Genomic DNA, 26825 nt, shown 5'->3' on the forward strand with positions numbered 1-26825 from the left:
TACTCACTATTAAGCAAAAACTTCCCCAACTTTCAGCTGCCTTATCAGCAAACTCCACCCTTCCTTTAACTCAGTTTATCAAAGACTAACTGCTTCACCTGACTGCTCCATTCTAAACCCTATTATCTCTAGTTTATCAAAGCACTTAATCTGTGCATTCTCTCGACCCACTGGGTCCTTCACCGTAACTTACAATTGAAGTATCTCATCTTAAAAATTACTACAAAAAAACCCAACTATCTAGGCATCCCTTCTTATGTAAAAATATCAACTACTTCTTAAATTCTTATTCTGGATTCTGGCTGCTGTTTAGCCGGGATAGAGCCTGGTTATCGACTAAATCCTAAATCATTCTACCTACATAAGTAACGACAAGGTATGTACTAGTTTCAGTGAATGAAAATAGAACACCTTTTTTTTTTTTCTTTTTCTTTGAGATGGAGTCTTGCTCTGTCTCCCAGGCTGGAGTGCAGTTGCACAATCTTGGCGCACTGCAACCTCTGCCTCCCAGGTTCAAGTGATTCTCCTACCTCAGCCTCCCAAGTAGCTGGGATTACAGGCAAGCATCACCACACCCAGCTAATTTTTGTATTTTTAGTAGAGACAGGGTTTCACCATGTTGGCCAGGGTGGTCTCGAACTCCTGACCTCATGTGATCCGCCCACCTTGGCCTCCCAAAATGCTGGGATTACAGCGTGAGCCACCGCACCCGGCCAGAACACACTTTTAAAATCCACAATTTATGGTAGTTTAGTTTTTAAAATGTACATCACAGTTTGTTTTACAGAATGTATTTTTTTTTTCAGAACTGTGAAATGCTTTGATTCAACAACTTCTGACTTACTAACATTTAGATAAGGGCATATATACATTACTAATGGAGATCAATGGACAATATTTTTAGCCTACTGTTTCAGCACGTAATATGTTAAAAGCCATGATTCTACTGTTTCTTTTATCAAACACAAAAATCTAAAACTGGCCTCATTATTACATGATAATCTTCATTCTGAATCTTCTCCTCATCTTCTTCATCCTCTTTGGCCTCTCTTATAGAAGCTGTAGTAGGACCACCCTCAAGAAGCATGTCAGAGCACGCAGACTTCTTAGCTCGTGTCTCCGGAACATCATCATTTTGGGGGCTAAGATGGTTATCTGGTGGTGACAAATCTCTTGACTTCTGAGTTCGAGATAGCTCAATAGTAAGTCTCTTTTAAAACAAGAAAAGCACAAATATTAGCCATAGCTCACTGGCACAGTAAACGATGTTTCTAGCTAAAAAAAAAAAATGCATCCAAATGCTCCTAAAACCATTTCTTTCTTTCCTTATTTATTTTTTGAGAACTTTCTCACTCTGTTGCCCAGGCTAAAGTGCAGTGGTGCCATCACAGCTCACTGCAAGCCTTGAACTACTGAGCTTAAGAGATCCTACTGCCTCAGTCTCTCAAGTGGCTGGGACTGGAGGCATGTGCCACCATGTTTAGCTAATTTCATTTTTTATTTATCTTGCTATGTTGCTCAGGCTGGTTTTGAACTCCTGGGCTCAAATGATCCTCTGGTCTTGGCCTCCCAACACGCTGGGATTACAGGAGTGAGCCACCTCACTTGGCACCATTTCTTAAACCATTTCTCTGAATCCCTACTGCCTTTCATTTATGAAAAAAATTGACGACAAAGATAAACTGCCCCATTTATGCTCATCCTCCTTCTTTCATATCCAGCCTAAGCTAAACATACAAATAGCAAACAGTATAATGAATATAGGCAGTTTTAAATTGTACATTTAACATGAAAATCTCTGAAAGCATGTATTTATTCATATTTTCCTCCCTGACCTATTAACGATTCTCAGCACTCCAAACCTCCCGCCACATCCTAAGCTCCTAAGGGAAATGAAACATTGCTTAGTTTATCATTGTAAAATAAAACATTCATCAATTAATCTTCTCCAGTGCTCATTCAACAATAGTTAAGAGTTCAAGATGGGACAACTTTTAATTGTGCTATAGCCTAGAATCCTCTAAATCCCAGAAAACTTGTGGAAGAGAAACTAAGTCACCGACAGAAACACAAAGAGCTTACCTCAAACTACAGCCACACTGTTCAAAACAACTTTATGCAATGATGGAAATGCTCTAGATTTGCAGTACCCAATGCAAGCACTTGAAATGTGGCCACTGCAACTAAGGAACTAAATTTTTAATCAAGTTAAATTTACAGACCAGGCACAGTGGCTCACACCTGTAACCTCAGCACTTTGGGAGGCCAAGGCAGGCAGAATGCTTGAGCCCAGGAGTTCAAGACCAGCTTGGGCAATACGGAGAAACCCCTGTCTCCACAAAAAATACAAAAACGGCCGGGCGCGGTGGCTCAAGCCTGTAATCCCAGCACTTTGGGAGGCTGAGACGGGCGGATCACGAGGTCAGGAGATCGAGACCATCCTGGCTAATACGGTGAAACCCCGTCTCTACTAAAAAATACAAAAAACTAGCCGGGCGAGGTGGCGGGCGCCTGTAGTCCCAGCTACTTGGGAGGCTGAGGCCGGAGAATGGCGTAAACCCAGGGGGCGGAGCTTGCAATGAGCTGAGATCGGCCACTGCACTCCAGCCTGGGCGACAGAGCAAGACTCCGTCTCAAAAAAAAAAAAAAAAAAAAAAAAAACAAAAACTAGCCATGACACCCGCTCAAAGTCAGAGCTACCTGGGAGGCTAAGGTGGGAGGATCACCCAAGCTTGGGAAGCTGAAGCTGCAGTTAGTGGAAACTGTGCCTGGCAACAAGAGTGAGTGTGACCCTGTCTCCAAAATAAAAAAATAAATAAAGTAAAATAAAAATTTACATAGCCATATGTGACTAGTGGTTACTAAACTGGACACTGCAGAACTGGTAAGGATGGGGAACAGGATAACTAGATTTTTTTTCTAATTATAAACTACAAAATTACAAATAGCAATAAATATATAAAATCTAATTACAAATATAACAAGCCAAAAGGACAATAGGAAACACTAAACCAGAAATATATATTTCCTTACCTCTTTAAGGTTGTTTATTTGTTGGATATAACTAGTCTGTGCAGCTTCCAACTGAGTAATGTACCAATGCTGGTCCCGGGATTTTTGAAAGAAAGTTGGTGAACGTACCTGAAACCTTAAAAGAATCATGCCACATTAAAAAAAAAAAAAAAAAAAAATTCAAATGGTAAAATATTGTGAGTCTAGCTTTGAATTCTGCAATTTTGGTTAATTTGATTATAAGGCCAAAATTCACATAAACTTAGAGCTGCTAGTATTTGTTGTTTATAGATGTAGTCCACAGATTATGACACAAGATTCTGAAAATCCAATTGTCCTCAAACTACCTTTCTAAAGAAATAACATTGTACATTGTAGTTAAGCTCCCCAAACTAACCTACTAAGGCATATTATAATAATGTAACTAAAATATAATGATGATCATGAGTTGGGGAGAGCATATACCACGCAGTTCCCTCCTATAAGGAGAAAGGTAACTCTTATCCCTTTCTTCCCTAAATCAGGCCCTACCAAAATACAAAGTTTTAAATGCTGCTCTTTATATTTCTCTATTTCATCTCACATTCCCATATTTCCTGCCCCTCAGAAAAAAATCATTTACTGGGTCAACCACCCAGGATTGCTTTACTGTCCCCCAAAGAGTTACATGCTCTAAATAAACTATATCCCGAACCCTTCAAGATAGCAATCAAAACTGCCCTTATGGCATTATTTCAGCTTAGATTAGGGGAAAAAAGTACCGCATCTACATAAAATCATATTAATATATAAATGACAGAATCTTAATCTATCCAGTTGTTTTAATTTAAAAAAAAAACTAATACTAAAGCAAACAAACCTCTACCTTTGTTACACAGACTAACGTAACTATATTTATAGTGAAAAAATTGCAGTGTATGTGTGAAGGTGTTTTTGAAGAATGGAAAAACCACAAGACAAGATTAATTTGGACATCTACCTCTCTCTCATTCCTTCCAGCCTTTTACCCAGCTACACAATGTTAGCTGTCCATTTTTTTCTAGGATTTTACACCTTGGTGTAAGAACCTACTGACCATTTAACAGTTATCTGGGAGTAGATATCTAGTTTCAGTCAAGAATACTCATGCAAGAAAGGACAGAACATAAACACTGACTATAAAACAACAGTCCTATTTAATGTTGGGGTAGTCTTGACAGGTCAGAAGTTTTTGGGCATCATTATATGTTATATTTGGATTATCAAAATGAGAACTTGAGTATTTTTTTTAAAAAAAGAGATTGGCTGGGCACAGTGGCTCACGCCTGTAATCCTAGCACTCTGGGAGGCCGAGGCGGGCAGATCACCTGTGGTCAGTAGTTCAAGACCAGTCTGGCCAACATGGTGAAACCCCATCTCTATTAAAAGTACAAAAATTAGCCGGGTATGGTGGTGGGCGCCTGTAATCCCAGCTACTCAGGAGGCTGAGGCAGGAGAATCACTTGAATCTGGGAGGCAAAGGTTGCAGTGAGCCGAGATCATGTCACTGCACTCTAGCCTGGGCAACAGAGCGAAACTGCGTCTCTAATATAATATAAAAATAAAATAAAATAAACAGATTAAAGTATGTTCTGAACTGAACTGAGCAGAGATGATTCACTCAACTGAGCAGAGATGATTCACAGTCTAGGAAGCACCCACTGGTAAGACATTAAAGTAAGATCGTCTAAACACTATTATTTTCTTTGAATGACTTAAACCACTGGTTAACCCTGAGCATTATAATATTTTGCCATTAGAACAAAACCAAGCAGCAGGTAAATTTTCTTAACTTTCTGTTTTAATGAAAGAATGAAATATATATTCATAGTTACAGAAAAGCCTTAAATAACTTTCTAATAAAGTTCCACCAGAATCTTGAACTAAATGAGATTTAAAGTTTGAGCAATGTTTCATTAAATAAATAAATATAATACGATAATGAGAAGCTCCCTATCCACAAATTTCATAGCAATTTACTTATGATGCCACTATAGCATTATTTTATAATAAGAGAGTAGTAAATTCTTTTATTATCTGCCAATTTCATCTTGAGTTCCCTGTGGACAAAAACCATGTCTGTATTTTTCTTATTAGCAACTCAGTGTCAGGCATATGGTACAGACTCAATGTTGCTTTAAAAAAATGATGTCATAACAAGAATTTGTTTCTGCACTAATATATAACGCTAATAAGGATGAAACTAAAACTATAAGAAAATGGGTCTTTTGTAGGTTGGTAAAATTGATGTTTGAATAATTTTGTAATTCTCTCTATGGCTGAAGCATGAAATAGCAATAAATTACTTCTCTTGGCAAACAGTTAAACCCCAAAAGTCTGAAAAGCTATATGAAGATAACTAAAATAATCCCTCCCTTCAAATCACATGATTCCAGAGACAGTGGCATGCACCTGTAATCCCACCTACTTGGGAAGTTGAGGCAGGAGGATCACTTGAGCCCAAGAATTCTAGACTAGACTGGGTAATATAGCAAGACACTGCCTCTAAACAAAACAAAACAAAATAATAACAAAAACATGAATCTTTTTCCCTACACTGAAAATCATATCCCTTGTTAAACTTCTTTATACTTCCAGAAAGCTATGGAAAACACCGAAGAGTAAATGCTGATATGATCTGTCCAGTATGCTCAAGAACAAAGAGCTCTGACTAAGGGAAATTTAGGACTACATTAAATCACTCTCAAGAAAAAAAAATTTCAAATTGTGATGAGAACTTTTTAAACTGCTAAATACTCTGAAATTTCTCAGTTACGAACGCATTTTAATCTCTTTTTTTAAATATTCAAAGTTCTCATTTTGATCATCAAATTATAACATCATGTAATGATACCCAAAAATCTTTTTTTGTTTGTTTTTTGTTTTTTTAAGACAGAGTTTCACTCTTGTCGCCCAGGCTTCAGTGCACTGGTGAAATCTCGGCTCACTGCAACATCTGCCTTCCGGACTCAAGCGATTCAACTGCCTCAGCTTCCCAAGTAGCTGGGATTACAGGTGCCCACCACCACGCCCAAATAATTTTTGTATTTTTAGTAGAGACAGGGTTTCACCATGTTGCCCAGGCTGGTCTTGAACTCGTGACCTCAGGTGATCCACCCACTTCAGCCTCCCAAAGTGCTGGGATTACAGGCATGAGCAACGGTGCCCAGCCGATGCCCAAAAACTTCTGACCTGTGTAAAGACTACCCCATGTTAAACAGGGCTGTTGTTTTTATTTACTTTATTATTTTTTTTTGAGATGGGGTCTTGCTGTGTTGCCCAGGCTGGGGTACAGTGGCATAATCTCGGTTCACTGCAACCTCCACCTGCCAGGTTCAAGCGATTCTCCTGCCTCGGCCTCCTGAGTAGCTGGGGTTACAGGTGCGTACCACCACAGCCTGGCTAATTTTTGTATTTTTAGTAAAGATAGGATTTCACCATATTGGCCAGGCTGGTCTCAAACTCCTGACCCCAGGTGATCTACCTACCTCAGCCTCCCAAAGTGTGGGATTACAGGCGTGAGCCACCATGCCTGGCTAAATAGGGCTGTTGTCTTATAGTCAGTATTTATGTTCTGTCCTTTCTTGTAAATACTACACCAACAATCAACAATAAAAAATTGATGGTTTTGGCCAGACGTGGTGGCTCACGTCTGTAATCCCAGCACTTTGGGAGGCCGAGGTGGGTGGATCACCGGAGGTCGGGAGTTTGACACCAGCCTGACCAACACGAAGAAACCCCATCTCTAATAAAAGTACAAAATTAGCCGGGCGTGGTGGCCCATGCCTGCAATCCCAGCTACTCAGGAGGCTGAGGCAGGAGAATCGCCTTAACCTGGGAGGCGAAGGCTGCAGGGAGCCAAGATCATGCCATTGCACTCCATTCCAACCTGGGCAGCTAGAGAAAAACTGTCTTTAAAAAAAAAAAAAATTGATGGTTTTCCCAAATACCACATGTTCTCACTTATTATTTAAGAGCTAAATGGGCCAGGCGCGGTGGCTCGGGACTGTAATCCCAGCACTTTGGGAGGCCAAGGCGGGTGGCTCAAGAGGTCAGGAGACTGAGACCATCCTGGCTAACACGGTGAAACCTCGTCTCTACTAAAAATACAAAAACAAAATTAGCCGGATGCAGTGGTAGGCACCTGTAGTCCCAACTACTCAGGAGGCTGAGGCAGGAGAATGGCGTGAACCCGGAAGGCGGAGCTTGCAGTGAGCAGATCTCTGCCACTGCACTCCAGCCTGGGAGACAGACGGAGACTCCATCTCAAAAAAAAAAAAAAAAAAAGGGCGCTAAATGATGAGAACTCAAGGATATAAAGAGGGGAAACAACAGACACTGGGGCCTACTTGAGGGTAGAGGGAGAGGATCAGAAAAAATAACTACTGGGTACTAGGCTTAGTATCTGGATGATGAAGTAATCTGTACAGCAAATCACCACGATGTGAGTTTACCTGTATAACAAACCTACATAAGTATCCCTGAACCTAAAATAAAAGTTTAAGAAAAAAGTAGAAAATTGCTCGTTTTCATCAACTTTCATCTTGATTCGTCTACTTTTAATTTGCTGTTATTCACAAATAACTGATAGCTGCTTTATAAAATTAAGTTGTAAAACCAGTCACTCAAATATAACATGCACTGTGAAGTGAAAAAAATCAACACTTTATCCCTCACTATTCTTAGATTTCCAAATGGTGAAGTCACTAGAAGTTCAACAGATAAATGGAACATTATTATATTTACTGGAAGTTGTAGTTTCCCCCCCACACATATTTTTTTTTCTTTTTAAAGAGATGGGGGTCTCATTATGTTTCCTAAGCTGGTCTCAAACTCCTGGGCCCAATCTATCCTCCCATCTCAGCCTCCAGAGCAGACGGAAACACCGGCGCACCACCGCACCCAGCATATCTTTAATGGAATTACTAACTAGATGTCAAAAAAAAAGTTTGACTTTTTGACTACAAATTTTTGATTATTATCCACTTAAATAAAACAGTTAAGACAGTGATAAGGTTATAGTATGAATTTCAATATTCATCTTTGTTAACCAAATGATCTTTGAAATACAGTTCCAATGATATTATTTCCCCACAATAAAAACCACAACATTAAATGTTTCCTATTACCTTAAAATCACTGTATCATTTTGTGGATTCAAGTATCCTTCATTTGCAAGTAAGTCCAAACGGAAAAATCTATTATAGCCCCAGCATTCTCCAACTTCAAAGTCAGATGCAAATTCTCGAATGATATTTTTTGTAGGATCATTACAGGACTGGTGAACCATCTCTACACGATATTCATATCTAAAATTGAAAAACAGACCATTACTATACAGTTAGTAAAATAAGAACAAAAGACAAACTCATCTAAACATTAAGGTCACTAAGTAATCACCTGAGAGGAAACCTTATTGATATATGCAGTTACATTTCTTTTATCATTTATAAAAACAGCAGTATTTTGGGCTTTTTTATTTTTTTGAGATGGAGTTTCACTCTTGTTGCCCAGGCTGGAGTACAATGGTGCGATTTCAGCTCACTGCATCCTCTGACTCCAGGTTCAAGTGATTCTCCTGTCTCGGCCTCCAGAGTAGCTGGGATTACAGGTGTGTATCATGCTTGGCTAATTTTGTATTTTTAGTAGAGATGGTGGTTCATGTTGGCCAGGCTGCTCTTGAACTCCTGACCTCAGGTGATCCACCCACCTTGGCCTCCCAGTGTGCTGGGATTACAGGCGTGAACCACCACGCCCAGTCAGAAAAAGAGCAGTTTTTTAAAATTTTTGTTTATTTATTTATTTATTTTTTGAGATGGAGTCTCACTCTGTTGCCCAGGCTAGAGGGCAGTGGCAGGGTCTCAGCTCACTGCAACCTCTGCCCCCCGGTTCAAGTGATTCTCCTGCCTCGGCCTCCCAAGTAGTTGAGATTACAGGCGCGCGCCACCACACTCAGCTAATTTTTTGTATTTTTAGTAGAGACATGGTTTCATAATGTTGACCAGGCTGGTCTCAAACTCCTGACCTCAGATGATCCACCCTCCTTGGCCTCCCAAAGTGCTGGGATTACAGGCGTGAGCCACTGCACCCGGCCAAAACAGCAGTATTTTGAACGAACCACCAAAACGTGAATGGCACTAGGTCCTTTTTTCCTCACAAAGATGTTTGCCAATATATCAGGTATAAAACAACACCTCAAAACATAAATAAATTTTGAATAAAGAAGTAATTCAAAGTTGCTTTTGTTTTATTAATGCAGTATTTTTTCCTTATATTCACTACATGTTTCCTCATACATAAATATTCCGTTATTTCTATTATCCTTTGAGGTTTATCACCTTGCAATTTTAAAATACAAATTTTGAAATACTCTACTGTATTTTTCCAGCACAAGTTATAGCAAAGCAAATTATTGTGTATTCAGAAAATCAAAGGCTATAAAATTTCCTAATAGAAAATAAGTATGCAGCCATAAAAAAGAACGAAATCATGTTTTCTGTGCAACATGGAAGGATGGAGCTGGAGGCTATTATCCTCAGCAAACTAATGCAGGAATAGAAAACCAAATACCACATGTTCTCACTTACACAGTGGGAGCTAAATGATGAGAACTTATGAACACAAACAAGGAAACAACAGACACTGGGGTATACTTGAGGGTAGAGTGTGGAGAAAGGGAGAGGAACAGAAAAGATAACTATCAAGTATTGGGCTTAATTCCTGGGTGATGAAATAATCTGTACAACAAACCCCCATGACATGAGTTTACCTATGTAACAAACCTTCATACGTAACGCCAAATCTAAAATAAAAGTTAAAAAGAAAAGAAAAAGAGAAAGAAAATAAGTAAGCTGGATACAGTGGCTAACACCTGTAATCCCAGCACTTTAGGAGGCCGAGGTGGGTGGATCGCCTGAGCCCAGGAGTCTGCGACTAGCCTGGGCAACATGGTGAAACCCTGTCTCTATAAAAACAAAAACCAAAAAAATTAGCTGGGTATGGTAGTGCATTCCCATAATCCCAGCTACTTGGGAGACTGAGGCAGGAGGATCACCTGGGCCCAGGAGGCTGAGGCTGCAGTGAGCCATAATTGTGCCACTGTGCTCCAGCTTCAGTAACACAGCAAGACCCTGTCTCAAAAAGAAAAGAAGTATACACTGGGAAAGCCAATATATTCTGATTTATATATCCAATCTTGTAAAATTTTCAGGTTTACAAAAAGACGAAGATACAGTCTATAAACTTTTGTGCATTAATGGACATTATCAAGAAAGTGAAAAGACAACCTACCAAATGGGAGAAACTATTTGCAAATCATATGTCTGATAAAGGTTTAGTATCCAAAATATATAAAGAATTCTTGACCAGGCAGAGTGGCTCACACCTGTAATCCCAGCACTTTGGGAGGCTGAGGTGGGCGGATCACCTGAGGTCAAGAGTTCAAGACCAGCCTGGCCATATGGTGAAACCCCGTTTCTACTAAAAATACAAAAATTGGCTGGGCGTGGTGTTGCATGCCTGTAATCCCAGCTATTTTGGGAGGCTGAGGCAGGAGAATTGCTTGAACTTGGGAGGCAGAGGTTGCACTGAGCTGAGATCATGCCACTGTACTCCAAGCTGGGTGATAAAGTGAGACTCAAAATACATTACGTAAATAAATAAATTGAGACATGGTCTCACTCTGTCATTCAGGCTGGAGTGCAGTGTGCAGACACAGCTCACTGCAGCCTCGACTTCCTGGGCTCAAGCAATCCTCCTGCCTTAGCTCCTGAGTAGCTGAGACTTGTGCAGGGTCTCACCATATTGCCCAGGGTGGTCTCAAATTCCTGGTCTTCAGCAATCCTCCTGCCTTGGCCTCCCAAAGTGCTGGGATTACAGGTATGTGCCAGCCAGTCTGGCATATTAACCTTTGACTGAACAAAAGACACTGTAAATTTTACTCTGTTGGATGTTAGATACTTCAGCAACCTTATAAATTTTCTTGAGCTTCCTTCTGGGATGCAGTTAAGTTACTTGAAAACAATTTGATCCTTTCAGGTCTCACTTTTGTTAGGTGGGTCCAGAGCAGTGTTCAGTCTAGGGCTAATTTCTGCTATCAAGGCAAAAACTTCCTTAGCATTATACCCAATGACCCATGAATTACAAATTTCTCCACCATGGTTGGTTGCAACAGACACAGTTCCTGGCCCTGTGTGAACACCAGGCAATCACTATTCCCTCTAATCCTGTCAGGTAGTTCTTTCCCCAATCTCAGGTAGTTTCCTCACACATATGCCCTGATAAGTACTCTGCTGAATACTCAAGGGGAACCCATTACGGATCTCTAGACTTCAGTCTCTGCAGCTTTCTCCTCTCTGGTATTTTGTCCAATGAGCTCTAGCTGCATTGTCCTTTCTAGACTCTCAGCACTATCCCCTCAACTAAGTCTGCCAGGTTCTACCTCAGTAGAACCCAGCTCCTCCCTGTGTTGCAGCCTGAAAACTCTCTCAAGGCAGTAAGCTGGAGAAATCACAGAGCTAGTTCTCATTTCTCATCTCTCAGGGACTGTTTTCATTTGTTACCACCATGTCCAGTGTCTAGAAAATGTTTCATCAGGTTTTTTTTTTTGGTTGTTGCAGGAAAATGGGTAGATCTCATCCCTCTTGATTCATGTTAGCTGAAAGCAGACATTCCATACCAAACTAACAGATCTCATGTAACAGAGTTAAAAAAAAAAAAAAATCATTAATATGATTCCAGATCCCCCATTACAAATAACATTTAACAACTTACCACTTGTTCAGTTTGGATGTAATATCAAAGAAGATCCACAATTATCTAAAACCACTTTAAAAAATATTCCTCCTTGACAAAAAGTACATTTGTGGTTCTCAGGGACTGAGGGAAAGGGGGAATGGGAAGTGACAGATAATGAGTACAGGGATTCCTTGTGAGGTAAATAGAATGTTATAAAATTAGATGTTGGTGATGGTTGTAGAACTCTGCAGCCAGATTTTATACATGTATTTCAATCAAAATGATATTTTTAAAAAATTGAATATAAAAGCAGACATGAGAATCCAGTTGTCTTCTTTTAAGCCAGATAGTAAAGAGATTTCCAAACACGCAAAGCAATACAAGTTTTCTAAAAAAATTTTTTTTTAGGAAAATAGTTACTTTTCATTTAAAAATGTTATGTTAGTATGTAAACAGGCTTGTTGTTACCTCAAAAGTGAATTAAAATTTTAAATAATTTTTTTTCAGTTTTAAGTTCCAACTCAGAAAATAACAATATATGTAACCCATATAAACAAAAACTCTTTGGGGTTCCCAATAATTTTAAGAGTATGAGAGCAAACAGTTTGAGAACTGCCTATCTATACCATCCTATGATGCCAACAATTTCATATTACTCTACATCTTAACAGACATACCAATACAGTAACTAACAAAAATAAAAATTAACAAAAATTGATAGGGGGAATGTATGTAAATGCACATTAAGGTTGTTATTTAATTACACTTCTTACTTAGAAGTTTCAGGCAAGCCAGCTGAGAGTTCCAGAAACACAGATAAGTAGTAACCTCGCACAACTCCATTTCCATCCTAAAAGAAGAATAATCAGTTGAAGTGTAAAAAAAATTAAGCTACAATAAAACAAAATGCAGATTAGTATCTGATATCTAGATTGAGAAATACTTCTAAGCCTCAAGGCAATGGAAGAAATAATAAAAAAAAAACCACCAACAGATTTGAGTTCTTAACAACTTTAAACTTCTGTGTATTTAAAAAAAAAAAAGCGGGCCGGGCGTGGTGGCTCAAGCCTGTAATCCTAGCACTTTGGGAGGCCAAGACGGGCGGATCACGAGGTCAGGAGATCAAGACCATCCTGGCTAACACAGTGAAACCCCGTCTCTACTAAAAAAAATACAAAAAACTAGCTGGGCGAGGCGGCGGGCGCCTGTAGTCCCAGCTACTTGGGAGGCTGAGGCAGGAGAATGGCGTAAACCCGGGAGGCGGAGCTTGTAGTGAGCTGAGATCCGGCCACTGCACTCCAGCCTGGGCGACAGAGAGAGACTCCGTCTCAACAACAACAACAACAAAAAGCGAAACTACTAAGGCACAGAAATGAAGGGAAATATCAACAACCATGAGAAAGGTTAAGAGTCTTAACATATATAGAACTCTTACAAATCAACTTTAACAAAAAACCAAGACCCTAATGGGAAAAATAATTTCACTAGAAATGAGGCAAAAAAAAAATTTTAAAACAAAAATTAATTTTTAAGACCAACATACAAAAAGGTAATACCCTATGCTGAAAGTAATCAAATACAATTTCTATATGATTTTAATGTTAGAATTCCATATAAGATTCTGTCTAGAGATTGAGAAATTGTTTAAATCTCTACTATAGATTTTATTTTTATAAAGATAATTACTCCCTTTTTGTTTAACTGGGCAAGACTCTTTTAAAAAAAGAGATAATTACTTCCTATGTATTGCCCCAGTACTTCAGGTGTCTATGTTTTAAAAGAATCACATTTATTATAACTACTTGTTTAAACATCTGTTCCCCCAATGAGACAATGAAGGCTGAGAACAGAGATCCTTATACATCTACAGTGTCTACTGGGACATGACTACAGAGGGGTACAAGTACTATTAACCCCTTCATTTTTGGTCTACCTTGCTTGAAACGACCTGAGGCAACTTTTGAGGCTTGACATGATAATCACTCAATAGATATCAATGAATAAATGAATCATCAGCTAGGTGAATAAAGCCAGATACAAAAGATTATATATTATTGTATAATCCCATTATACAAAAACTTTTCTTTTATTTATTTATTTTTTTTTTGTTGAGACGGAGTCTCGCTCTGTCGCCCAGGCTGGAGTGCAGTGGCCGGATCTCAGCTCACTGCAAACCCCGCCTCCCGGGTTTACGCCATTCTCCTGCCTCAGCCTCCCGAGTAGCTGGGACTACAGGCGCCCGCCACCTTGCCCGGCTAGTTTTTTGTATTTTTAGTAGAGACGGGGTTTCACCGTGTTAGCCAGGATAGTCTCGATCTCCTGACCTCGTGATCCACCCGTCTCGGCCTCCCAAAGTGCTGGGATTACAGGCTTGAGCCACCGCGCCCGGCCATAAAAACTTTTCTTAAAAAAAAATCTGAAACTACATATTGAAAGACTTTAGTGTGTAACTGAGAATACTAACCCAGGAGGACTAAAATGTGTAATAGTAAATTACTGGACTCAAAAAGATTATTTAGCATCTAGGTAATATCACCAAACATCTTTAAAAGTAAAGTACTTTTATCACACTTTTCCTAAAGAAAATGGAATTGCAGGCCGGGCGTGGTGGCTCACGCCTGTAATCTCAGCACTTTGGGAGGCCGAGGCGGGCGGATCACAAGGTCAGGAGATCGAGACCATGGTGAAACCCCATCTCTACTAAAAATACAAAAAATTAGCCGGGCGCAGTGGCAGGCGCCTGTAGTCCCAGCTACTCAGGAGGCTGAGGCAGGAGAATGGCGTAAACCCGGGGGGCGGAGCTTGCAGTGAGCTGAGATCCAGCCACTGCACTCCAGCCTGGGCGACAGAGCGAGACTCCGCCTCAAAAAAAAAAAAAAGAAAAGAAAAGAAAATGGAATTGCATATTGAAGATACCCAATGAAAGAAAATATGAGCCAAGGATATTATATCCAGCAATATTAGCTTTAGAAATATAAAGGGCAAAAACTGTTTCAACATATGAGAACTCAGGGAATATTGTTTCCAACAGGCCTTCCAGCAGAATATATTAGAGAACTAGGTGAGGACAAACAGTTGTCTAATATGGAGGGACAAGGGGAACAGGGAACAGGGACAGCATATGTAACAAAAAATAAGAAGAGTTAACAGTTCTCAGTAATCAAACTAGTGTACTACAGAACTCTGAAAGAAAGACTTTGGTTTCAAAATTTATTAGAAACATCAAAAACTTACTGGGTAAACTTTTAACCTCCAGCAAAGTCCTGAAACTTGAAGAGGTGGACTGTAAACAGGATCTGCTCTCTGACGCAAAGTGCTAACGAAAAAGAAAACCAACCAAATCCCAAGATCAAAACTGTCGTGAAATGGCAACAAGCAAAAAGAAAGACCAACCAGTTTCTTTGTTACATATTGGAAATCTTAGACAAATAACAAGGTGACTGATCAGGTCAAAATTCCACTGTAAAAGTTTAGATACGCTTACATTCTGAAATAAAGAAAATTTAAAGATACTGAAATATTCAGCAATATCTTTTAAGTTTCAGGGGAAAAAAAAAAACCCTCAAAATTGTGACATTTAAGGGAAAAGGAATATATCACTAAGTCTCCCAAATTTAATTAATGCTTCAACAAGCAGTCTTTCACCATTAAAAATAAAACCCAGAATGTTTCTTCCTTACTTCTCTGCTGTATAATCATCTTTTAACATTGAAAAATGAGAGTACACTAAACCTTAATAAATGTAGGAAAAACCTCAGAGAGACTACGTTTTAGCCACAAAAATATCCCATAAGAAAAGACACATTAAATGGGAAGAGGGATAAATTCTGTGTGACTTTTTTTTTTTTTTTTTGAGACAAGAGTTTTGCTCTTGTTGCCCAGGCTGAAGCACAGTGGCACAATCTTGGCTCACTGCAACCTCCACCTCCCGGTTTCAAGTGATTCTCCTGCCTCAGCCTCCCAAGTAGCTGGGATTACAGGCGCCCACCACCACGCCCAACTTACTTTTGTATTTTTAGTACAGAAGGGGTTTCATCATGTTGGCCAGGCTGGTCTTGAACTCCTGACCTGACTCAGCCTCCCAAAGTGCTGCAATTACAAGCGTGAGCCACCATGCCCCGCCCAGTGTGGCCTTATTTTGATGGCCTTTGCCTATTATTTGGAGTTTCTCTCTTGAAGACCTTGTATTACTTGTTTCCATTTCCATGCTGCCCTCAAAGACAAATTGCTAAGAACCTTTGCATGTTATGATCTTCACTTCTGATCTTAGAGAAAAAGTAGTAAAAGCAAACAAAATTAACACATAACTGACAAATTTTTTACAATAATGGCCCCTATCCACAATTCTTCACTTTGAGCTGAGATAAATGGATCTCAATGGATTTCTTCTCACTACTTTTATTTCTGAGGATGGGTAAGTGGGGGCTCATCAACCTCTAACTGTCCGGCCCCTCACCTTAGCCAAAGCTAAGTGATCTCTCTTATTTAAAATGGTTCCTCACTTTGGGCAGTATAATCAATCACTTTGGCCACCACAGCTAATGTCTATAATTCCAGCACTTTGGGAGGCTGAGTTGGGAGAATCACTGGAGCCCAGGAGTTTGAGACCAGCCTATGAAACAGTGAGACCCTATCTGTGTGGTGGCAGATGTTTGTAGTCCCAGTTACTTGGGAGGCTGAGGTGTGAGGATTGCTGCAGCCCAGGAGGTTGAGGCTGCAGTGAGCAATGATCATGCCACTGCACTCTAGTTTGGGTGACAGAGCAAAACCCTGTCTCAAAATAAAAAGAAAATGTTCCTTTTCCCAGACTAGAGAAGCAGTCAGTCTAAAGATACAATAAAATACAGCACAAATAATCTCTATGTTTCTAATATGAAACTTATTCTTCTAAGACTTCTAAAGTGAGTGATACAGTTCACTAGATTACTGTCTTACCAAAGAATATCTTCCTGGCTCTTCCTTATATACACATACAAAAAACCAGAATTGTCAAAAACTCTTACCTGAAATTCTCTAAAACAAAAGTAGCTGAATCATAAGATGGCACTAATTCACTAAAAGAAAGCAAAGACAAAAATAATTATTTAGCTTATATGTTTAAAATTCCATTTCCCTAAAAAAACCAAGTCCCTCAGTAGTATCTTAAAAACTTTATTAAACTAAAATCTAAGAAATATTTTTAGATCTTTATTGAACATAACATTAAATCAAATGACTTCATAAAACCATCAAGTATGCAATTAAATTAGAGATACAAATACTTTATAAAAGTTTTTTGGCTGGGCGAGGTGGCTCACGTCTATAATCCCAGCACTCTGGGAGGCCAAGGTAGGTGGATCACCTGAGGTCGGGAGCTCAAGACCAGCATGGCCAACATGGTGAAACCCCATCTCTATTAAAAATACACAAAAATTACCCAGATGTGGTAGTGCGCCCCTGCAATCCCAGCTACTCGGGAGGCTGAGGCACGAGAATCGCTTGAACCCTAGAGGCGGAGGTTGCGGTGAATCGAGATTGCACTACCACACTCCAGCGAGGGCAACAGAACTCTGTCTCAATCAATAAATCAACAAATAAATATTTTATAAAAGTTTTTTTCCCTTAAAAAAGGCAATACATTATATAATTAATTATCAAAGTAAGTACTAAAAATACACTTTAAAAGTACTCATGGAAATGGGAAAAAGAAATTGACGCTTAGGGTGTGCATCTGAATTATGAAACAGATATAAACATGCTTTAAAAAATGAAAAGAACCAACAGTCAGCGATATCACAATTAATCCCCAAACTTCCTTTTTTGGAATGAATTATGGGAAATATTAACAGACTTCAAATACTTTGAAACTATTTACTAGCAAATCTATACATTTTTATAGGATGAATACCTCATTACCTAAGGGGCAACTGTGAGGGACTAGCACACTAATATTTTCTTGGCAAGTCAAAACTACTTCAAGCAACTTTAGTCCCATCCAATCTTCTTAAAAGAGAACTGCATTATAATCACAGTATGGACTAAACGTCACTTTGCTGCTAACTACCTTTAATTATGTGGATGGTTTGTACAGTCATTAGAACACCTCAAAATTCATTAAAACACTATGAAAAAGACTATCATACAGTTTTAATACAGTGTTATGAATTTGATATATAAAATTACAGATTTACCAAAACAACAAACTGCAAACCATTTCACCACATCTTCAGGTATATTTTCTAAAGTTCAATTCATCATAATTTTGGTTATTATCAAAACAAGATAAAAGATACACCTACAGCACTGCCACACTGTGATAGTGTCTAAAGAAATTAGTGGCTTGCAATACAATATAGATAAATAATTCTTTATTTTAGTGTAAGTACGTATAGCTAAATAGGTCACATCTTTTAAATGGTAAGTAGATGTACTTTGCCCTGTGATTAACTGTACAGCTACTATCCAAATTGACCATGTCAAGAATCCCTATGATATCCCTAGTCAGTTGTTATCCTTCCTTAGAAGACTCACATTCCTCATCCCCATATCCTTTTGCCTGGTTAACCCTTACTATTTTTTCAGATAACAGATTAGAAGTCACATGCTCTTGGAGGTTTGCTCTAAGGTCTTCCCATTATATGATCTCCTAGCACTTAATATACACAAACCCCATTTAGCAGGGCCAATGCAATTAGTGCCTAGGAAGCTTTTCTAGAACCATAAACATAGTAAGAGCTCTAAGGGAGCTTTCCCAGTATAGTCTTCAAATTTGACATGCTTTTGTAATTTTCTGCAACTTTCAATCAGGTCTCTTATCAAGTACAGAATATCCTCCACAACATGCAAAGACTTTAATCAATCCCCAGTTGCCTGCTAATCTGCATACTATTTCTTCTGCCATGTTCAGTGTGATTTATTTCCTGTGTTGTTGTTACTGCTATTTCTGCTCTAAGTCCAGACTATCATTATCATATTTTATTGGCCATTAAGGGTCAAAAGACTTTAGCAAAACACAAAATAAACAACAGGAGATGCCATTTTCAACTCAGAATGGTGAAGTAGAAAGCTTCCTGGCTAAAAAGCACAGGTTACTAATACTCATGAACCAAGCGGGTACAGTCCAGTTTACCCTAGTCTCACTTGCTAAGAGAAAATGACCACATTCAGAGCATAGAAAACTGGTACTGTGATATACTTTCACATATGTACATTTTTCTATGGAAAACCTTTTGGACACAAATAGTATAATGACAAATTAGTGGTATGGGGCAGCATTAAACAGGATACTTACTTCCCCTATCACCAGTTACCACATTAATTTTATTACTGTTCCAATAATCTGTTTTTCTAAATCATAATTATAAATCCAAAGAGCTCTGTACTATGCTTACTGCTAGCACTTAACACATGCCTAAAATATAGCTGGCATATATATTCATTGAATGAATATTTACAAATACTTGCTGGCAGATTCATAGAGTTGGAAATATTTGCTCAAAAATTTCTTTCGCAAAAGAAATTATTTTGCTTCTTTTTTTTAATTTAATTTTTTTTGTGGTTTTTTGTTTGTTTGTTTGTTTGTTTGAGACGGAGTCCTGCTCTGTCACACAGGCTGGAGTGCAGTGGCGTGATCTCGGCTCACCGATTTTGCATTCTTTATATTTACACACAAAGCTATTGCTACTGCTAGACCATCTAATTCTACCACCACCTCTCCATATTATGCTCATTCATTTAGAGGTTATCTTCAGTCATACTGATGTTACCATTCTGTCGCAGATGAGGCACTGCTTTATCTTTTCATAGTTTTAAAATTTTCTCCTCCTCTTTCAGAAGTGTAGACTGCTCTGGTCTTTATGAAGACTGGATTCATCTCATGATGGTGTCAGTGAATCTCTGTCTTCACAGAATATGGGAAACTAGCCTAAAACCATCTCTAGCCCAGTAATCTGGAAGTCACTGATCTGCAAATCTTCAGACCAGTAACCTCATCATAACTTCATGAACAAAGGGAAAAAAGGGAGAATCACAAGTATCCATTTTTTTCCTTAAGGAAATAGACTCCTGAGCTATATAAAAACTGGTTCTCCTACTAACTTGACTATTTCTCCCTGAAACATAAAACCCTCTATGAACCGAGAGCTATACTGTTTTACCGTTCTTTTTTTTTTTTTCTTTTCTGCCTCTGCCTCCTGAGTAGCTGGGATCACAGGCATGCGCCACCACATCTGGCTAATTTTGTATTAGTAGAGACGAGGTTTCTCCATGTTGGTCAGGCTGGTCTCAAAGTCCTGACCTCAGGTGATCCCCCTGCCTCAGCCTCTCAAAGTGCTGTGGTTACAGGTGTGAGCCACTGCGCCCGCCCCACAGTAAGATTTTTAGTTCCTCTTCTCCCATGCAGCACCTGCAACAATACTGGGCACATGGTCTTTAATAAATAACACTTCACTGATTTAGTGACCTTTTCTTCTCCATTGTGGCTCCATCACCAATTACTAACTGATGGAACTAAAGGCAACAGAAACACCACTGCTTTGCACATCTAAACTTTGGTGTGTAACTTAATGTCACGAATGCTGGCCTTTCTTATTTGGCCCTCTTTTCCCGTATGTTGCAACTAATAAAATGGGTTTCTAATAAGAATTAACTAAAAGCCAAAGTTTCCAATAAGGTAGTGAGCATTACTGGAGAAAGAGAGAACGCCCTAAAAGTGCTTAATTAACAGACTAGTGAGCATTGTTGCCTGCCTGATGAGCCGCTGAAAGTGGTATAAGAATGGGAATTTACGGCCGGGCGCGGTGGCTCAAGCCTGTAATCCCAGCACTTTGGGAGGCTGAGACGGGCGGATCACGAGGTCAGGAGTTCGAGACTATCCTGGCTAACATGGTGAAACCCCGTCTCTACTAAAAAAATACAAAAAGCTAGCCAGGCGAGGTGGCTGGTGCCTGTGGTCCCAGCTACTCAGGAGGCTGAGGCGGGAGAATGGCATAAGCCCGGGAGGCGGAGCTTGCAGTGAGCTGAGATCCGGCCACTGCAGTCCAGCTGGGCGACAGAGCGAGACTCCGTCTCAAAAAAAAAAAAAAAAAAAAAAAAGAATGGGAATTTACATCCATCAATGGTTCCCAAACTTTAGTGCATTATTATTACTTAGAGTGCTCAAGACACATTTCTGAATATCACCTCTAAAGATTCTGGGAAAGCTGGCCTGGGAATTTACATTTCAGACAAATGCCACACATAGCTGTGACTTAGGTCATCCGTGCACTACACTTTGAATTGAAAAACACTAATTTTTATATATGACCCTTAAGTTAAAATCTGTTTCATTCCACAAGTGATGAAATGGTTCAGAAAACATATCTTGAAAACTGAAATAGCTGACCACACTATCAGTGAGACATCCTAGGGATTTTGGTCAACATTCTTCAACCAAGTCTACTTAATGACAGCAAAAACCTAGTCCTTTTAATAATATTGAGTGTTTTCATTCAGAAATAGAGATTTAAACAAAAAAGTCAGTGCTTTAAAAAGATATGAATATTTTATGAGGTTGTTTATCAGAAAGAAAGGAAGACTTCTACTGGTCAATGAGAACCACCGGAGTTGTAGCTGTCAGAAAAACTTTGTCCTTCTGTTTATAGGACTGTAGCATCTATAACGAGTAAGAAGGGCTTATAACAGTGATTCTCAACCGGGGTGATTTTGTCCCCATGGACATTTGGCAATGTCTGGAAACATTTTTGTCATAACTGCAAGGTGGTGGGGTGGGGAGTGCTACTGGGATGCTGCTAAACATCCTATGAAACACAGGAAAGCTCACTTCACCCCACAAATAATTATTATGCTCAAAATGTCAACAATGCCAAGATTGAAAAGCCCTGGCTTAAACGATATGCTCTAGTACAATGAATGCAGCCAGGCATGGTGGCTCACACCTATAATCTCCAGCACTTTGGGAGGTTGAGGCAGGCAAATCACTTGAGGTCAGGAGTTTGAGACCAGCCTGGCCAACATGGAGAAACCCCGTCTCTACTAAAAATACAAAACTTAGCCGGGTATGGTGGTGCATGCCTATATTCCCAGCTACCCAGGAGGCTGAGGTGTAAGAACTGCTTGAATCCGGGAGGTGGAGGTTGCAGTGAGCCGAGATCACGCCACTGCATTCCAGCCTGGACAACAGAGTGCGACAGAGTATAAATAATAATAAGTAAATAAAACAATAAATTAAAAAAATAAAAAATAGTACAATGAATGCTCTGTGGTCATCAGAGGGCATCACATATCAGAAGAAAAAGAAAAGGCAGCTCAACATATAAACATTTTTATAACAAAGGCTGTTTTCTAAATGTGCCACAGCCCTCACCATGGTAGGAAAACTTGATAGTATTCCATAAGTCATCTCTATAAGATAAAGTCTGTCACACCAAAATATTTATCTGAAGCAGTGGCTTCACCCCTCATCTTAGAATAAGCTAAGGAGATTTCAAAAGAACAAACTGAAAATGTCCATCTGAACCCAATGTCACAGGCTGAATTGTGTCTCCCAAAATTCCCATATTAAAGCCTTAACCCCCAATGTGACTGTGTCTATAGATAGGGCCTGTAGGAAGATAATTAAGGCTAAATGAGTTGATAATAGTGGGTCTAATACAATAAGGCTTGTGGCCTCATAAAAAGAGAAAGAGATACCAGAGACTGATCTCTCTCCAAGCAAGAACAGAGAAAAGGTCAGGTGAGGACACAGAAAGAAGGCAGCTGTCTGCAAGCTGAAGCAAAAAAGTGAATTTTCTGACACCCTGATCTTGGAATTCTTGTCTCTCAAACTGTGAGAAAACACATTTCTGTTGTTTAAGGCACCCAGTATGTGGTATTTTGTTATGGCAGCCCAAGTAGACTAATACACACCCAAAGATTTTCTTTCAAATGGCCTGGAGTATGGTATGACCCAGCACTGATTAATTTTCAGCCAAATCCCAAGTGATTCCAATAGCTAGTCAGAAACCACCAGTCTAATATCACAGAATAATTACAAACATGCTTGAAGGAATATGCTGTTCAGAAAAATTCTAAGGTTTAGCCCAAGACGAAAACTAGGATACTTTTTGCCATAATTATTTGCTCTCTCTATCTTTTAGGATCTGGAGGTAACATGCCATCACCTTCAAATTCTTTTGGCATTTCATCGGTTTCTGAGTTTTGTGTTAGAAGATATAGTTTAATTCAAAAGGTATACTGATGAAGCTAATGTAATCAACTATTTTTTCTATACTATGGAAGATGGAGCTCTTAGAAAAAAAATGATTCCTAGTTCATTATCATTTTCTCTTAACAGTCAAAAGTATAAGTCTGTGAGACTTTTCAGGAGAACTAGATTTGTATGCATAGAACAGAGCTCACCAGACCACTCCATCATAACAAGACCTTAAAAAGCTATGGAGTGGCCAAGTGTGGTGGCTCATGTCTATGATCCCTGGTAATTTGGGAGGTCAAGGTGGGAAGATTACTTGAGTCCAGGAGTTTGAGACCAGCCTGGGCAACAAGTGAGACCCTAGCTATAAAAGAAAAGAGAGACAGAGACATGGCATTAAAAAAAAAAATTCTTTTGAAACAAGTATATGCATTTCCACATAAATTTCAAATGAAAATGAAATTAAAAACTGTGTCATACCTGGTAAAGTCTGGTGGAACAGGAGTGGTAACAAAAGATGCCATGGGCTTCCGATGAACTTGCTGAAACATCATAAGGATCTCTGAGCTCTTAGATATCAACTCACTCTTACTACAAGACCGCAACTGTGTGAGGAAAAAAATTATCTGAACAAACAAAATCACTATTCACTGCCACCTCAAAATTCTTAATTACAAATTATTCTGATTATAAACTGAAAAAAATGAGAAAAATAACTCAAAGTGAGCTTGAGAATTAAGAATCTACAAAGAATCTAGGTTTATTTCTATAATATTCTAACAGTAAAGTCACTGAATAAGTATACTTAATATTAATGCATTTTTCTCTCCTTACATTTTAGTAAAGTCACTGAATATACTTAATATTAATGCATTTTTCTCTCCTTACATTTTAGGATAAGTGAGGTTCTAAGCAAGTACAAATGTATTTTCAGGCTGGTACAGTTAAGTTCTTATGAATATATTAATGAACAAACCTGTAAGTTGAAAGCTTTTCTTTTCTTTTTTTTTTTGAGACAGTGTCTTGCTGTCGCCCAGGCTGGAGTGCAGCGGCGCGATCTCAGCTCATTGCAACCTCCGCCTCCTGGGTTCAAGTGGTTCTCCTGCCTCAGCCTATTGAATAGCTGGGATTACAGGCGTGTGCCACCACACCCGGTTAATTTTTGTATTTTTTAGTAGAGACTGGGTTTCTCCATGTTGGTCATGCTGGTCTTGAACTCCTGACCTTGTGATCCACCCGCCTCAGCCTCCCAAACTGCTGGGATTACAGGCATGAGCCACCGTGCCCAGCCAAGTTGAAAGCTTTTAAAAGCAATCATTTCTCGGGTTGTATTCTAGGTAACAGAATACAAAACATACACACATACACCCGTGTGTACACACACACGCACACACACAAACCATCTGATACTAATTTGGGAAACACTACTTTGGGAAAAAGTAACAAATCTCACTTCAGTAACATAATCATGGTAGATAAAAGACAAGACTACTAATTTTTTCTTCAAAAAAACCAGTTTGAAGTTAAGTCCTAGTTCTGCCGCTAATTACATGACTCTGAGTCTGTTTACATATGAAAATAAAATAGTAATATCCACCACTGCTTACTTCATTAAGTTTGTTATAAGGATTATGAAGCTATAGTGAAAAAGCTTTGTAAACTATCTGTCATGTGCTGAATTTTGTGGCCCTTTCCTCCATAATTTATATGCTGCAGGCTCAACCTCCAGTACCTCAATCTATTTGGAGATAATCTTTAAAGAGGTGATTATGTTAAAATGAGGCCACTGGGGTAGGGCCTTAATCTAACATGACTGGTGTCCTTATTAAGAGGAAGAGACTCTAGGGCTGCGCAATCACACAGAAAAGTCCACATGTGGACACTGTAAGAAGGCGGTCGTTTACAGGTCAAGGAGAGAGACCTCAGAAGAAACGAAAACTGCCAACACCTGAATCTTACACTTTCAGCTCCTAGAATAATGAGAAAACAAATTTCTATATTTAAGTGTCACAGTCACTGGTATTTTGTTATGACAGGCCTAGCAAACTAATATACTATCAAATGCCATATGAATGATATTCATAAAACCCTCCTACAGTTGAGTTTATATCTTTTAAATAACAGTTGCTCATGGCTCATCAAAAATAATGTATCATATGGCTGGGCACAGTGGCTCACACCTGTAATCCCAGGACTTTGGGAGGCTGAGGCGAGTGGATCACTTGAGGTCAGGAGTTCAAGACCGCATGACCTGGCGAGTTCAAGGCCTTGTCAACACGGTGAAACTCCATATCTACTAAAAATACAACAATTAGCTGGGCGTGGTGGTGCGTGCCTGTAGTCCCAGCTACTCAGGAGGCTGAGGCACAAGAATTGCTTGAACCCAGGAGGCGGAGGTTACAGTGAGCTGAGATCACGCCACTGCACTCCAGCCTAGGTGACAGGGCAAAACTCTGTCTCAAGGAAAAAAAAAAGCATCATATATCATATGCTATATATCAAAGTTTATAGTTACGAAGAATAATGATATCATGTTTGAGCTACTGCATCAATCAATGACGTAACGGTAAGTGGTAACAGCAGAAAATAACAAACAGCTGCATATTTTGTCATTCATATTATTATGTGTCAGGCATTGCCTAAGACATTACGGTTTTTTGAACAATTTACATAAAGTGATCTAAAGTTATTTGAACTGTTTGCTTAAGATTTTTAAGGTATGCTTAAAATCACTGTGTATATGTACATACATACACACATAATACAAAAAATTTTAACTTATAATAATTGAATGCTTACTGTGTATATCCTTGACACCATTTCTTCCAAAAGCAACATGCTCCCTTCAACATTAGTTTATAATCACCATACGTGGTTCTGCAATTACTATGTGTGTACATAAATCCATAAACAATGTTTTGAATGTTTTCAAACTTTACATAAAGACTAACAGGCTATATCACCATGTAGCCTACATTTTTCAGTTAATATTATTTATTTATTTATTTATTTTTTGAGACAGGGTCTCACTCTGTCGCCCAGGCTGGAGTGCAGTGACACGATCTCGGCTCACTGCAAGCCTCCGCCTCCCGGGTTCAAGCAATTTTCATGCTTCAACCTCCCAAGTGGCTGGGACTACAGGCATGTGCCACCTCACCCAGCTAAGTTTTGTATTTTTAGTAGAGACGGAGTTTCACCATGTTGCCCAGGCTGGTCTTGAACTCACTCAAGAGATCTGCCCACCTTGGCCTCTGAAAGTACAGAGATTACAGGCATGAGCCACCACGCCTGGCCTATTTGTTTACTTTTTTAAACAGATGGGTCTTGCTATACTTCTCAGGTGAGTGCAGTGGCTTTTCACAGGTACAATCATAGCATACTGCAGCCTTGAATTCCTGAGCTGAGGCAATCCTCCCACCTCAGCTTCCTGAGTAGCTGGGACTACAGGCGTACACCCAATCTCAATACTGTTTTGTTAAAAACTAAGACAATGGCCTAGGCCTACACATGGTCAGGATCATCAGTATCACCACCTTCCACCTCCACATCTTGTCCCATTGAAAGGTCTTCAGGGGTACTAGCATGTATGGATCTACAATGCTAACAATGTCTTCTTCTGGAATATAGACAACTTTTTCTAAAAAAGTAGGAATAAATGCTAGAATATATTCTAGAATAATGAATGGTATGGTATAGTAAATACATAAACCAGTAGCATAGTTGTTTATTATACTTAACAAGTATTACATACTATACATAATTATGTGTTGTATTTTTATACAACTAGCAGTGCAGTATGTTTGTTTATACCAGAATTACCACAAACACGTGATTAATGCTTTATGCTACTACATTACAATGGCTATGATGTCATTAGACATCACCACTAGGC

General features: G+C 39.2%; 1 protein-coding gene across 9 annotated transcripts in view; it reads right to left on the minus strand.

Moving 5' to 3' along the window:
* Nucleotides 1–26825, minus strand: part of TRIM37 (tripartite motif containing 37) — a 128095-nt gene that overhangs the window by 66979 nt on the left and 34291 nt on the right. For 8 of the 9 annotated variants that reach the window (XM_033183683.1, XM_033183681.1, XM_033183678.1 and 5 more), the window contains 7 exons: nucleotides 23414–23538; nucleotides 16770–16820; nucleotides 15001–15082; nucleotides 12540–12616; nucleotides 8160–8339; nucleotides 3034–3148; nucleotides 995–1210 (listed from right to left, as the gene is read on the minus strand). In XM_033183683.1, coding sequence (XP_033039574.1) covers nucleotides 995–1210; nucleotides 3034–3148; nucleotides 8160–8339; nucleotides 12540–12616; nucleotides 15001–15082; nucleotides 16770–16820; nucleotides 23414–23538 — 846 coding nt within the window. The remainder of the gene's footprint in view (nucleotides 1–994; nucleotides 1211–3033; nucleotides 3149–8159; nucleotides 8340–12539; nucleotides 12617–15000; nucleotides 15083–16769; nucleotides 16821–23413; nucleotides 23539–26825) is intronic. The other variant, XM_033183685.1, reaches the window with a different exon arrangement.

Source organism: Trachypithecus francoisi, unplaced genomic scaffold (assembly GCF_009764315.1).
Source record: "Trachypithecus francoisi isolate TF-2019V2 unplaced genomic scaffold, Tfra_2.0 Lachesis_group20, whole genome shotgun sequence".
Taxonomy (NCBI): domain Eukaryota; kingdom Metazoa; phylum Chordata; class Mammalia; order Primates; family Cercopithecidae; genus Trachypithecus; species Trachypithecus francoisi.